We start from the raw sequence: 15,314 nt of genomic DNA, 5'->3' as shown, positions 1-15,314 counted from the left end.
TCAATAAATTCTTGAAACTATAAATTTAAAATCTGCAAATAAGAAAACAAATATGCTGAACATATAATACTACTAAAAAGCATTCAAAATTATTTCAAAGAATTTATCTACAATATTTATAGATAAAAACCTGTACTAAATCCAACTATGATATCTTCAACTCCATCTCCATTAACATCATTGCTTCGCAATGGAGATTCTGATGTCAATTTTGGTAATGACCTGGTCCATAAAATTTTTGTTGTAAGAGATGTGCATGGAACTATATTAGATTCATGTAATGAGTCTTTAATGTCACGTGACAACCAATTTTTCAAAAGTGACATTGGCATAGGAATTATATTTACTATATATATGCATAATATAATAAGGCTTAGTAATATTATTAATGCCATAAACCCAAAGCAGAGAGGTATATAAATAGTCCTATTTGAAAGCTTATATGTTTCAAATTTATGAGATCTTTTATACTTTCTACGAGGAGCCATTAAAGGCCGTTTAACTCCTCCATCATCATCCAATTTTAAAATACCATTTTTTCCATCTCTAATGAAAACCTCATCATCAATATCTGTCAAATCCTCATCATCAAAACCATCTCGTGCAACCAACTTTGGTAAAGTTGGGTAAACAGCAGACATATTTTTTACCTATAAAATTTTTGCATTTTTAACATATTGTTTATAAATTACAAGGCAGAGTTATATAATTCACTGCACAAATAATTCAGTTAATTCCTACACCATTAATACAATTATCACAAAATATATTAATAATAAACAAATTGCTATAAATGTATATGGATATTCAATGAAAATAAAAAAAATTCATATTCATCATTACATTTATTTATAAATGTATAATAAATGCAAATTTACTGAAATAAAATTACACGATAAAAGATTTAAATAGAATGCAAAAAAAAATTAATAAAATATTAACTAAATACAATCTATTGTGTTAGAATTATATTTTTGTATGCAATATTATACACACTATTAAAATCACAATATATTACTCTAAATTAAAATTCATCACGTTATGACAGTTACCATTTAACTACAAATAGTATAGCTGAAATTACATTACAAATAAGAATTATATACAGAATTACAATATATTGTTTAACTACGTGCTTTCAAAAATGTTTGTAATTTTGATTTTGAACAACAACAAATAAAGTTCCTTTATTAAAATTTGCAAAGATATTGTACAAGAATAATATAATACGTTTATGGGTTATTCATACTGTACACTTAGATTTAAATTGATAATTCTAGTAAGTTTTTCTTATTACTTTTATGTTATTATTTCAGTTTTTCACTTTTTGTAATTTATGTAAATAGTATGAAAAATGTACATACATAATTTATTACCGTAAGTTTTTAATAATTAATCAATGTTACTAAATTTGTTTATTAAACATTTAATGTTTACTCAATTAAAATCTTCTATAAGTTACAGTTTTAATTTCGATATATGTAATAATTGATTGTACAGAATCTAATTGTATAATAATATGTATGTACATTAAATAAAATAATTAATGTAAAAAAAAATATTTCAAAGTTTGATTTTACATTCATTTTTAATAACACAGTGCCTTAAATTAAAATGAATTAAAAATAAATTAATTGCTTTCTTTACTAAAATTACGTTTCAAATAAACTTTGAAATTTAATTATATTTAGTATTTGTTCCTAGGGTAGTACAATATATTTCTCTATATTGTGAAAGAGACTTTACTCAGTTGCCAACTATCGTTGATTGAATTTGCGCTTCTTCCAGCAACCGGCAGTGTGTGTCTGTGGTACCGGTGCATATTAGTTAACATAAAATGTCGTACGCTAAATTCAACTTTTCATTTTATGTCACATGTTGTTGCTTATTTTTGAGTCTTGTGAATGCAAGTACTCAGACATCATCAGAAAATACTTTCGCGGAACAACTTACCGAAGAAAATTGGGATCATATGCTGATCGGAGAATGGATGGTGGAATTGTGAGTTGAATTGATTCTATGTCGTCAAATTTGATGGCGTGTCAAAAATTATGTTCAAAAAATTCTTATACTATGAAAAATGCATGTTATTTTACTTATAACTGCATAAATGAAAAAGTCAATTGTATATGATAAAAATAAATTTTATTATAAGAAAAATTAAGAGTATAGAAAAGCTATAAGGAATAAATTATTTCAATGTTGAAGATTCGTATTTTAAACCATCATGTATTATTATAATTTGACTACTTTAAATTTAGTTATGCTCCATGGTGTCCTGCTTGTAAAGCACTTGAACCAATTTGGGAACATCTTGCTTCACAAAAGAAGAATCTAAATATCAATGTGGGAAAAGTTGATGTGACTGATTCTCCAGGACTTAGTGGACGATTTATGGTTACAGCTTTGCCAACAATATATCAGTAAGTTCTTTTTATCTTATAAAAATTATTTCAATTTGGAATTCAAAATATTGTCATAATATATTTGAATGTTCTTCTTAGTGTTAAAGATGGTATATTTAGGCAATATAAAAGTCCTAGAGATAAAGATTCATTAATGGAATTTGTATCTGAGAAAACTTGGGAAAAAATTGAGCCAATTCCTGGTTGGAAGAGCCCAACTTCCATTCAGATGTCTGTTATTAGTCAGTTTTTTAAAATGTCACAAGTATTAAGGGTAAAGATTTTAATTAAAGTTTATGAAATGAATTAATTTCAAAAGGTATTGTAAAATAATCTATTAATTCTTTTAGGGCATACATAATAGACTTATGGAAGATTTTGAATTACCTACATGGGGAAGTTACTTGATCTTTGCAATTAGTACTATTGTTTTAGGTGCAATAATAGGATTGGTAAGTTTGAATAATGAAACTTAGTAATTTTAATTAAAATTAATTATCATTTATACCTTGTAGTTTGTTGCTTGCTTGATCGATTTTATATATCCACCAAAACCTGTGATGCCTCAAGATAAAAAAAAACAAGAAGAAGGATTAGGTAGCTTTATGCAAGAAAAGAGTATACAGGATGAGGAAATTGTTGAAAATGTTAAGGATGATTTAGTAGATGAAGAATCTGAACAAGAGGGATCTGAGACAGAAGAAAAGGAAAAAGATGCAGACAAAGATTCGAAAACTGAACCAAGCAGTCCAAATGTTCGCAAACGTAAGCCACGTAAAGCTGATTAGACATACTAATTTGTTGTATGTAAATATTTAACATTTGGAAAGAATGACAAATGATATTTAGCAGTTTGTAATGTCAATTCATTTTGATAAATGAAGACAGTGGCAACAATACATGACTATTCTATGTATAATACTTGACAAAGAATTGCAAAAATTCATGCAGAAAGATGAAAATAGTAAACTTTATTGACAGTTTATAGTTATTTGAAACATCAAAAATATTTTTAAACACGGTAGCAAAACTTCAATATTGCATAAAAAAGAAAATTAAAAATGCAAAATTACTAACCTCAGGTATTATTTTTAAAATCACAGAACGATAATCATAACAATAAAAAAATTAATTCAGAATATTTTATCTGCAAGTTTATAACACCACATTGCTTCCAAATACACCGAAGTGTAAGGTAAAGATTGAAATTGTCTTGCACTTGTATTACTATTATTTTTACTGACATTTTAGCAGTTATTATAAAAAAACAGAATGGTTATTTTCAATTGCATTTCTTTACTTTTTCCTAAAGAATTTCTACATACATTTATAATTCAGATGGTTAATATCATAGTTTATTGTAAGTAATTAATATATTTTCCTGTACAAATTTCTTATTTATAACTTTTACATACTATATTGCCAAGTAAATGAACAACTATGTATTATTTATATGAACACTGTTTTTTATATAGTGGCATAAAGTATTTGTTTTCAGATTGTAAAAATGCTTAAGAATTTATTAAATAAGCCAATAGCTTTAAAATTTATTATATGCTCGTATTGTACAATGTATTTTCTGTTTTTATGAAATTAAAACTTTTATACGCAACACTGAATGCATTTAAGAGAAAAAAAGTACTGGAGTAGAATTCATTTGTGAAATTATGTTAAAAAAATATTTACATTATAAATGTAACTAAATCACTAGTAAAATTCATAATCATCATTAGTCATTTTTTAATACAGGAATAAAGATATTAATGCAACAACAACGCTCATAATTTAAATATTTCTTAATAACTACATGTAATGCATTGTATTAAATTTTTATAATGCTTATTTGATGCAAAGCAAATTTTTAGGTTAATGTAAACATAACATACACATACTGAATGAAGTCAAACATGTATGCTTAATAAAAAAAATGTGAGACATTGCATTTACACTATTTATGAATATTTTAGTGCATAATGTAATTATTTAACAACTATTAAACGTCTTCCATGTATGTTACATATTTCTACTCTAAGAAAATAACATTATTAATTATAAATATGCTAAACTATATTTCGTTGTATTTAAGTAATTTATATTTGAAGTATGGTTGGACTTTTGTAAATGGCGCCATATTTAATTACTAATTTATATATACTTTAACAAATGTAATGATGATTTTATCAAGCATATTATTTCTACAAAAATCCTGTTTATTTACTTTAACTACAGCGTTAATAACTTAGAAATACATTATTTGTATTCTTTAAATAAAAGCTACATAACCATTACGCATACCGGAAGTGAGATCTAAGTACATTTAAGAGATATTTTTCAACTGTAGATTTGTTGTATTTAAAAAGTAATGAAATTTGATTATATCACATATTTTAACTTTTGCTTAGAAGGACAACATTTATAGTTTTTTTGTAAAGTATAAATAATTTAAGAGTTAAATTATAAAATACATGGTGAAAGTGGAATCACAAAAGAATGCGCATGCGTGATCAGAACAAATCGAAATCGGGACTACACGCCTCTGCCCAGAAATAAGAGAGACGCGTATTCTATTTAACCTCGAAAATAGACGGGTGACCACGTTTTGTACGGTATGTTAATTTAATTTTATAAATTTAGTTAAGTATGTATTTGTTCTTCTTGCACATTATTTTAAGTGAAATAATTATTAATTTATTGTATTAAGTTATGATTAGTTAAAATAAATATAAAAACAAAAGGATTCGATTCATAACTTGTGGCTATAACCTCTGTTTTAATTACAATTGTATGTGTAATTTTGTACATACATATATAAGTAGGAAATAACGAAATTATAAATTATAAAGTAGTATATTTCAATTGAAAAATCTAAAATATAAATTGTGTTTTTAAATATGTTAAATACTTAGAATATAGCGTGTAAATTAAATTTGAAAACGTGCTACCATGTCACGATACATTTGTAAAATCATTTTATATACGAAACGCTTTTTATAATTGAAGTCTTTTATGTTCTTATTACAGTAGAGTGTATTTTTATTACACAGACAACAATCATGGTTAAAAATATGAAGAAACGTTCAGCCAGTGAAGATAAAGGAGTTGAAAAAATAGGAGTATCAGGAAATTTGAATAAAGTATTAAAGAAAAAGAAAACAGAAAATGGGGCTGCACAAAATGGTCAAGGAAAGAAAGTAATTAAAGCGATCAAACCTAAGAAAGACGATGTAGTTGTTCAAAATTCTAATAATAAGAAAGAAACAAATGTAACTAGTCCAGGAAAAAATAAAAAGAAAGTATTAAGTAAAGAGAAAGAATTGGCGCTATTGCAAAAGAGGCAACAATATCGTGAGAAACGTAAAGAAAATAAGCTAGGAAAATATGGAGTACTGGGTGATTTATCTGTTGAAGATATAAAAAAGAACATACAAAAAATACAAAAACGAACAGAGCTTTCAAAGACTGCTAAGAGAAAATTAGCAGCACTCAAAAAGAAATTAAGGGTAGAAGAAGGAACAGATGAGCCAAAGGAAGTTACAAAAAAACAAACACAGAAAGCAAAAAATGTGAAATTATCAGAACCCATGAAGAAAAAGGAAGTCCAAAATAATGAACAGAAAAAAAAATTACAAGGAAAGTTGGAATCTAAATTAAGTAAAGAGGAAAAAAAGAAAGGCAACAAACAAGGTAGTATACTACTTTTAAAGCAGAAGAAGGAAGAAGGTGAGGAAGATGAGGAAGATGAGGAAGATGAGGAAGATGTTGAGATGGATGTTGAATCAAGTGAAGATGAAAATGAGAGTGGCGTAGAAGAAGAAGAAGAAGATGAGGATGAGGATGACGATGACGATGATGATGAGGAGGATGAGGATGAAGATGATGACGATGATGATGACGATGACGATGATGAAGAGGAAGAAGAGAAAGAAAAGGAGAATGAGGAGGAGGATGTGGGTGAAGAATTTGAAAGTAGTCTACAAAGTGAAGATCGAACTGCTAAAAAACATGATGTTCAGAGTCCACAGGATAATGAAAATCCTAAAAATGTAGAAGAAGATGGTAGAAAGGATAAATATGTACTTTTCGTAAAAAATTTACCATACACGTAAGGGAACATTTATTATTCTTTAAGTTAAGTATGTACTTTATATTTGACTAACTGTATTCTTATATTTTAGCATTACCGAAGAAGAACTTGAGAAGCATTTCTTAACTCAGGTCAGCCAAGTGTTTAATGTTAAAATACCTAAAAGAGAAGATAATAAAACACACCGTGGATTTGCCTATGTTACAGTGGCCAATAGCACAGACCACGAGGTATACATACATATATTAATAAGTAATTTCTTTAAATATTAGAAATAATGGTATATATTCTCTGTTGTTTTTTTTTTCTCAACAGAAAGCACTTACATTGGACCAAACCTATATTAATGGAAGAAAGATAAATGTGCAATATGCAAATAGTAACAGGAGACCAAATAATAATTTTGCTGGTAATAGTTTTAGACATCAAGGTTTTCAGAGGGGTGGAAGATTTTCAGGTGGAAGGGGCAGAAGTAGTTCATTTAGAGGCAACAGGGGAAGACCATATACGCGCAGAGGAAATTTTAATCGACAGAATTAATTTTAAATAAACGTTTTAATGTCATCTTCACTACTTCTCTGTTGTGACATTTAGAATTAAGTTTTTTTTTATGTAATCAAGATGTTTAATTGTAAAGACTCATATGTTGGGCAACATAGATAAAAAAATCTTCACCTATTAAAATGTCTGAAAGTTATTTATATTATTAACCTAACCTGTGCATGAAAATGTTGCCGTATATTTTCTCTCATTTGTTGGATGTGTATTTATCAGAACAAAAGTTTACCTTCACGTGTTTATATAATAATGCGTTATTAAATAATTTGTATCTGACAGAGAGAAAGATAAAAAAAATGTCATGATATTTTGTATTGCTATTTTAATAACGTCAAATGTATATATGTTTATGATATGTATCCATGGAATAAGTAAAGATCTTTCAATTTATAATACAAGAGAGGTTAACTAAAAAAAACTTTAGAAATTTATTATAAGAGATGCCTAAATCGGGAATTACGTATATAACAACGCAAGATGAAACGAATAATTCGTTAGATTTTGGAGCAACGATTCCGTGGACGAAAGAAGTAACAGAGGTATTATTCGTGAACCATCGTAAGATAAATGTAAAGAAAGAGTAACGCTTCTTCTAATCTAATTCTTCCAGGAGAATTTACCAGATGACATTATCTTTCCAAGAGAATTAAATTTGTTCTTGCGGAATCGAATTCAAGTAATCAGAATAAGTATAGTTTACGAAACTACAAAGTTTGCGCGTTAAACGTGTGAAAAAAAAATTGCAATTGATTTGCCGACAATGTTCAATTAAACGTACAAAATAAACAATAGGATTTAACTGCCGAGAATGGTTGTTTGCGTCGAGCACTCGACGAGGCGGAGGAAAAAATTCAGCGAGACCGGGGTACAGCGGAAACTGTGCAGGGAAGAATTTTAGGAAAATCTAACGAGTTAGCAGCCGCGAAGATAATCGAGCTTAGCAAAAGGTGTAGAGAACAAATATCCGAGATCGAGGTTCTAAAGTCTAAATGTAAAAATCTAGAATATAATTTAACTAACAACAAAGCAACAGAATTGGAGAATGAACGTCGCGAGAGGGGACTTACGAAGATCGATTCCTCTAACGAGAGTGAGTTCAATTGGAACATTCTTCATTCGTCCATCACATTCTTGTAGCCGTTACTTTATTCCATTACTGTAAATATTATGATCGAGATCCAGGATGGTATCCTTGACAAAGGTACCGAGAACAATCAGCCGAAGATAGACGAGGATCGATTGAAACATCTGTTAGAAAAATTGCAGCAAACCCAAGGGAAACTGTACGAGTCTAAAAATAATTGCGCTAGTTTAAAACAGGAGATTAACAAATTGCACAAGGTATTTATACTAAATACGAGGAGAGAGAAAATAAAGACCCTTTCTACCGTAAACGAGACACGAGTTCCGTATAGGACAATCTTTAAACATGCGAACATGTAGTTACTGTGCAGTGAAATAGGCGAGAATCTAAACTTCGGTAACTTGTTGTTGAATCAACCTGGCGGATGGCGAGGGAGGGCGGAACAGATTCATCTGCTTCAACAGAAAGTAACAGAATTGCAAACGAAATTATCTGACTACGAAGGAATGCAAAAAAAAACGTCTATCGGTATGTGAAAAATTGTGCATCCGACGACGATTTGGATCTCTCTCTCTCTCTCTCTATATATATATATATCGTTTCTAACGCGTATACATACACATGCAGAACGAAAGAACCTTGCGAATGTTCGAAACGTCGAGAAGGAAAGGCGACGACAGATGGAAGATTCGGCGAAGCAACTTCGACAAGCTGAGGTAGCTGTTGAAGGGTACAAAAGGAAGTTAGAGGCTTCGAAGGCGAGGATAAAAGTGTTGGAGAACGAGTTGAACGTCGCGAGGGGAAACATTGCGATACTGAACGAGAAAAGATTTCACGACGATCATTTGATCGAGACGCTTGGCGTGAGTGTTACGATCCTGATGTTTCGAACGTTTTCGTTTTATCTCGTTGAAATTCACGCGAAAACTCGTCGCAGAATCGGCTTAAAACGGCTGAGACGAAGCATCAGGAACGCGAGGTCGAGATGAAGAACAAAGAGGAGAGAATCGAGCGTGAACGGACCAACTTGCAGAACGACTTGGAATCGGCACAATTACAGATCGATCGTTTCCGTAGGAAATTGAAGGAACGAGAGATCGAGATCGATAAATTGAGGTGTTTGGCAATTTTCTCGTTAGGAACGTTAAACGTCCGAATGAGATTTTCCATTTCGAACGTGCGTTATCGATTTTGTAGAAACGGGACAGTTTCGAGGATAGGGGAGATTAAAGCTCGAAACACGGTGCAAACGGAGGTGTTCCCGAATCATTTTCAACACGATAGCCCTCCTCGTACTGTTCGAAGTACGCGTGAACCTAACGAGTATGTGACTTTAGCTTTGGCCGCGGAAGCTGAAAGGGAGAGACTATTGGAATTGATAACGGTGCTCAACAGGCGGTTGGATAAAGAGAAAAACGATGCCGACATACTTTCTGTCAGTCTTTTTCTAACATTTCTCATGCCTCTTTATTAGTCGAACTTTTAACAATGTGAAACCGAATTATGCAGCACGCGTTGCGCAATGAAAAAAACAAGTCGGCCAAGTTGGAATTGAAGATTCGTAAATTGGAGACGGAAAGGGTGGGAATCGTTAGGATCGATACAGGATACAGGGCGAAGTTACCTAAATCGTTGAAATCCGCCGACGAAACGATGGACGTGGAACAGATGCGGCTTAAGTAAGTTTCCGAATGACGTAGATAACCGATCAAACGAAAATTCATCCGAACATCCAACGATCATTGTATAGAATGGAGTTACTTCAAGAAGAGTGTCTCGCGTTGAAAGTTAGATTAGACACCGTGCAACAGGCCAAAGCTGCGGATCTTGCTGCCTACAAGCAGATGTACGAGCAGGTTAAAAGAATTTTTCAAGAAGCCTGCACCAGGTACGTATACATGTATATATCGATCGACGAGATTAAACGAACGAAAATATGTATACCGAAGAACAATCTCTTCTTTCAGGAGCAAACCACCGCCTACCATTGGTAGCCGTTCTATCATTACGGTTTGATTAGGACTTGAATAAAGTACCATCTTCTTTCTTCTTTCTTCTTTCATCTTCGTCGTCGTCATCGTCATCGTCATCGTCTTCTTCTTCTTCTTCTTCTTAGAGCAGGCTGAAACGAAAGTTGGAAAATTCTATCTAAAATTGTACGATACGAAATAAAGTATCATAGTCTTTTAACCGGTGATTCACACAGGTTGACCACCCACGCTTATTGTTAGCCCCTTTCCGATCGGAATTGTGTAAGAAATACAAAACTGAGCTCGATGATGTAACTGGGACACGAGATAAGGTGCAACGCTCCACGTAAACGCGCGTGACATCGTCGGAGCAACGGTTCCATTTCTATCTCTTCTTATTCTTTCTCCTTTTCCTTTCAAACGAAACCGTGTTTGTTCTCTGAACCACCTAGTTTGCTCTTGCTATTGATATCGCTCGCCAGTTCTACCACACCGGGTACAACAACTTCGTTCCTATTTCTCTTCGAAAAGATTCCGTCGTTTCTTCCCGTTCAATTGTTGCAAAGAACAGATCAACTTGCTTCTAACATTCGTGCGATCGTCGTACGCTTCGAGGGTTGATACCTGCAACGATCTATAAATCGTTATATACCATCCTTAATGAAACTTTCACAAGAAATGGAAAGTTTCTCGTCTTGGTTCAGGTAAGTTCTGTTATACTTCTATTCCAATCTTACGATACAATCCGTATCTTCGATTTTCTCAGAAGCATAATCTTGCTCCACCGAAATGTACATACACACTTCACGAAAAATTCCACGACATCGAAGTTTCTCTCGATTCGTTCTCCGATCCCTCGAGGTCAGGCTAGACGCTGACCGTTTAAGAGACACGAACGAAACGATCTTCCCTATATTAATCGTACGAGTGATGAAAAGTGAATCCGAACAGCGTCTATCTGGTGTGGAAAAAGATCATCTTCCGTAGAGAAAATTCAGCTCAGGGCGTTCCCATCGGCGGTAAGCTCGAGCACACAGGTGTGAGCTTACAGGTGTTGCCGCTTCTGCCTGATAAGAAGCATACCCGTGACGTCAGATCACCGCAGGTAGAGTATATGAGTCGGACCGGAGAGACATTCACGTCACTCGTTCTTGAACACCTTCGTTCGTTTGTTCTGGGCAAAGTTGTTCGTCGGTTATCATTCTTCTGGTCATCAAGTTTGTTGTACGCCACTTTTCGGCGTTTTTTCTTTTCCATTTCTCTCTCTCTCTCTCTCTCTCTCGCTCTCTCTCCCTCCCTCCCTCTCTCTCTCTCTCTCTCTCTCTCTCTCTTTCTCTCTCTCTGGCCGCATTTTTCTTTTTCCCGCAACGATGACGCGCGAACTGACCAGAGGTTTCCAGCGGAATGCACGTTCGTCCGGAAGTTCTAGCGTGACCAGTCGTCGTGTTTCGTGAGACCGGGGGGTACCAATCAGGTAAGTCGCAGAGGTTCCACGGATTTTCCCTTCAAATAGATCACAATTTATATATATCATGTTGTATCATTTTTTTCTTTCTTTTTTCATTATTTAACGATAAAAATTGAAACGTGCAAGGGTACAGCAAGTTACTGGGGAACGATATTTCCATTTTGTGAATTACGTGGAAAAGCGGAAAGTTTCGTTTGTTTGGGGGAACACGTCCGTCTCCGTCGTCGGTTCTCTCGATGTTCCCCGCGACCTCGTGTAAACTAGCAGCTGGAATTCTTCGCTGCGGTAGCCTTTTCATGTGTAAATTCGACGGATAATAATTGCTGTTAGAGAGAAGACACGTCGATTTCGCGTTCGAAACACGACGATTATGTAACGTGCGGGCACGGTTAATGAAACATTTTACGGCGATAACTGCTATTGAATTTTCTAGGTACGTGGGAGCTCAGTTCGCGGCAATCTTTTTCTTCCAGCAAATATCTATCGGCGCAACGATAAGAGAAAATCTCGTTATTCGGATACTTTTTATTTTTTCTTTTTTTTTTATTTTCGTACGTGTTGCATTTTTGTTCGCGTTCATTTTGTAAATATCGCGATGGATGAGCAAGCATCAGGTACCTCCGTGGGATAATTTGTCCGGTTAATTGTATCGATTTGTTTTTTCAATCGATCAGCGTATCGGAGAACATGTTTGATAATGAAATAACCGCAATCACCGTGATAACGAAGTAACGTGTGCCCGATATTTATTTAAACGGTTGCAATATCGATAGATCGGGGTAGGATCTTTCGTTCGTTAATATTCGACTTTTTTCTTTTTTTCTCTTTTCTCTATCTCTCTCTCTCTCTCTCGAGTGAACCACGATAAAAGTGTTACACTCGTATTGCCACGTTAATGAAGTCATACTTTCGGCAAATAGCTGTGCAATTAAGATGATAACACGAAAGTCATTAAAACTCGGTAAATAGACTACGATGAAGCAACGAGCATCAGGTGCGTCGTTACACTGATTTTATCCCCCCCCTCCCCATACACTTTTATCTCATTCAAGACAGTTTTACGATCCTCGAAAAGGCTATTTTTAAATGAAAAATTTCATCTCCAGTGAAATATCATGCAGGTATGTATTGTACATACATATCGGTTGGAAACTAAACAGAAGAAAAAATCCAATTGCCGAAGGATTTTCAGTTAATACTTGTACGTCAACTCGTTATCGCTTTTATCGCATCGCCTACTGATAACGTGTAATCGTTGGCTTCTCTCAAAGACGATATTCGATATTTGTCGTCAGGTTCAACAAATGCGAGTTTTTATTTATTCTCACGGGTACACAGGGATAGAAGAGTATGTGAGAAACACACACACACACACACTCATACACACGTGTGTTTTAGTAACTGTTCAAATCTCGCGGTACCACTTCATTTGTGCAACATTGTGAAGTTCTCGTTTATGCAACGAAGTAACAAAAGGAGAAGCATAAATTTCGTTGCAATATTACGCAAACATGACTGCTACTTATGGCACAATAACGCGATTTACAGGTATTTCGTATCGACGAAGGCCACGGGACAGGGCACACGCTATCATCGTGTAATTATCATTTCGTTAATAAATGGTGTATCATCGTGTGTTACATATGAATAATACATGGACGGGTTAAATGGTACATGGGTGTATAGTAAATGTTCTATGATTATTCCGAGTGTGAAATTTACGGAGCGATAAGGGGGAAGAAAAGAAAGATACAGGGGGAAGATGTATTGCAAATAGAAGTAAACTGCTTCCAGTCTACGGTCTTGAATGTTTGCCTGTTTAAGCAGTTGCTCGGGAACCAGTAAAAATGTCAACTGAACAAATAAGAGATCTACAGTCCTATGGTGAGTCTATCATTGGGAAAGTTTCATCGTTTTGTATTACGTTTCGGTTTATTTGGAAATTAGTTATTATCCGTTAATTAGAGCCGACGGTATAGTTAACGCACAGGCACAGTTACGTATCGGTGGCAATTTACGATTCAATTAGCCACGGTTGTATTTTAAAGATTTTCAGTTTTCTTGTTAGCTTCGGTTCTTAAAGATTGTTTTGTTTTTTCTTTTTCTTTTTCTAACTCACGGAATACCCGTAAAATTAGTCGTGACTATTTTCTTACCTATACGCGATATCGTCAGATAACGGTTATCGACAAAACGAATTATTCAAACTTATCTCTCGGATTGACAGAGAATTATCGATCGATTCAGAGTTCGATCTTTTGTATCGAACGTTTTGACGTTACTTGAAAAGTCTATTAATAGGTTAATATCGGTAATCTATGAATTGTTCTGTATCGAAATTCGCCGGATTGATTAAGCTTCGGTTTGGAATTTCGTATGTATTTTCAGGCTGAAAAAAAAAACGTTCGTGTAAGCGCATCGGAACGAAGAAGGAAGGGAAGTGTTAACGACTCGTGGCACGAGTTAACGCGCTGAGGTTATGTTTACCGCGCAATCAGGTGGCAGCGCTAAAGAGGAAGAGGCTGCTCGCACCTTCCCGATAACAAGTAAAACTGCTATGCCCGCGCTACGCTCCACCACGGCGACAATTTCTATCTTTCAGCATTATTCTCTTTCCAATACCCCGATCTTCTTCTTCTTCTTCTTCTTCTTGGTTTAACGTTCAATGAAATATAGATCTTTTGGGAAAATTCCATTTCTTTCATCTGCGTGCAATACTTCGAGGGCTACTGATTGGCTAAAAAGTTGCGTTTGATTGTCTTTTATATTGCGAGATATTATATGTTTGTAACTGATGTTTGTATATCGCGTAAAACTTTCACAGCATCGAGATGCAACAAGGAAGAGATGAAATGAAGAGCAAGAAAAGGCATGCGCTATGAAGAGAGCTATCCATCGACAGTATGGTGATAGTAGACACTGTCATGGAGTTGCTCTCTTTGTGGACACCGCTGTGTTCGACAATCATCAACAATAAAAATAGAGTAAATTTTTCAAACAAGCAACACGATATCTTTATTAAACGACTTACAAATTGTACGCAATTATTTGTTATTAGTTGCGCCTTTTGTAAGCATAAGTGGAAATTCACTTACTTGTTCGAATTTATCTGCTTGCTACCCGAAGTTCAAACGGATGCTGCTCCTTCTGCTGTTCACTGTGAGATTCCATTTTCCTTCACGGCAAATAGTATTTCATGTTTTTCTTTTGTCAAACAGTGTATTGTGTGCAATAAAGTTTTTAATTACCCTTCATTCTCGTTCGTTTAAGTCTTTCCTCCTTCGTAAAAATCAAAACGGCGACAATTCTTTCTTTGTTTTTCATGTTATTAGTGAATAGCTTGGTTCCGTGATGGCGCGCGCATCTTAGATATTGGCGCGCATTTTTTGTGAAGAGTCAAAATTTAATACTACAATGACGACAGATAAGTCTAGTTTAAATTACCTTCTATTTTTATTGTTTGCTATCGCGTAAAAGTGCATTCTCTAATTTTTCAAAGTTTGAAATTTAATTTAAGTGATTTTACTAGTCAAGTAAAATTACCAAATTTCTAAATACATACATGCGAATAATGTGGCAAATTGGTAGTGTCGTATGCTGACTTTGTAGAAACTGTCAAAGTGGTTGCGAAATCATGTGCAACTGAAAAATGATTTCGTAGTTGTAAGGGATCTATAAAACAGCCAAGAGGCACCAGACAGCAAACAAGAGATGTTAAATCTGTGATATATTAACCGTGATAGCA

The 15,314-nt window shown here is 33.8% G+C and overlaps 3 protein-coding genes and 1 long non-coding RNA gene across 4 annotated transcripts in view; 3 read left to right on the top strand and 1 right to left on the bottom strand.

The window, feature by feature from the left end:
- Positions 1–641, bottom strand: part of LOC108579882 — a 3,470-nt gene extending 2,829 nt beyond the window's left edge. Inside the window, exon 1 of the mRNA XM_017943502.1 lies at positions 131–641. Within this exon, the coding sequence (XP_017798991.1) occupies positions 131–641 (511 nt within the window). The remainder of the gene's footprint in view (positions 1–130) is intronic.
- Positions 642–1,837: 1,196 nt separating this feature from the next.
- LOC108579881 (glutamic acid-rich protein-like) lies at positions 1,838–6,331 on the top strand (the record flags this gene model as incomplete). Its single annotated transcript, XM_017943501.1, has 7 exons — positions 1,838–2,001; positions 2,262–2,423; positions 2,505–2,679; positions 2,756–2,857; positions 2,921–3,179; positions 4,914–5,011; positions 5,450–6,331. Coding segments are annotated over exons 1-7 (1,842 nt in total), but the record flags the coding sequence as incomplete, so codon positions are not given.
- A 3-nt stretch (positions 6,332–6,334) lies between these two features.
- LOC108580009 lies at positions 6,335–7,125 on the top strand. The gene is made up of 3 exons (XR_001891472.1): positions 6,335–6,507; positions 6,581–6,719; positions 6,805–7,125. It is a non-coding gene; the product is annotated as an uncharacterized LOC108580009 (long non-coding RNA).
- Positions 7,126–7,487: 362 nt separating this feature from the next.
- Positions 7,488–10,147, top strand: LOC108579880 (coiled-coil domain-containing protein 13-like). Its single transcript, XM_017943500.1, has 11 exons — positions 7,488–7,586; positions 7,658–7,723; positions 7,840–8,137; positions 8,249–8,388; positions 8,491–8,659; positions 8,759–8,994; positions 9,069–9,247; positions 9,329–9,566; positions 9,641–9,810; positions 9,882–10,019; positions 10,099–10,147. The coding sequence occupies exons 1-11, from the start codon at positions 7,488–7,490 to the stop codon at positions 10,145–10,147; spliced, it is 1,782 nt and encodes a 593-aa protein (XP_017798989.1).
- The last annotated feature ends 5,167 nt before the right edge of the window (positions 10,148–15,314 follow it).

This window comes from Habropoda laboriosa, unplaced genomic scaffold (genome assembly GCF_001263275.1).
Source record: "Habropoda laboriosa isolate 0110345459 unplaced genomic scaffold, ASM126327v1 scaffold2, whole genome shotgun sequence".
NCBI classification, from domain to species: Eukaryota; Metazoa; Arthropoda; class Insecta; order Hymenoptera; family Apidae; genus Habropoda; species Habropoda laboriosa.
The sequence above is the reverse complement of the archived record's forward strand: the minus strand, read 5'-3'. Positions and strand labels throughout refer to the sequence as shown.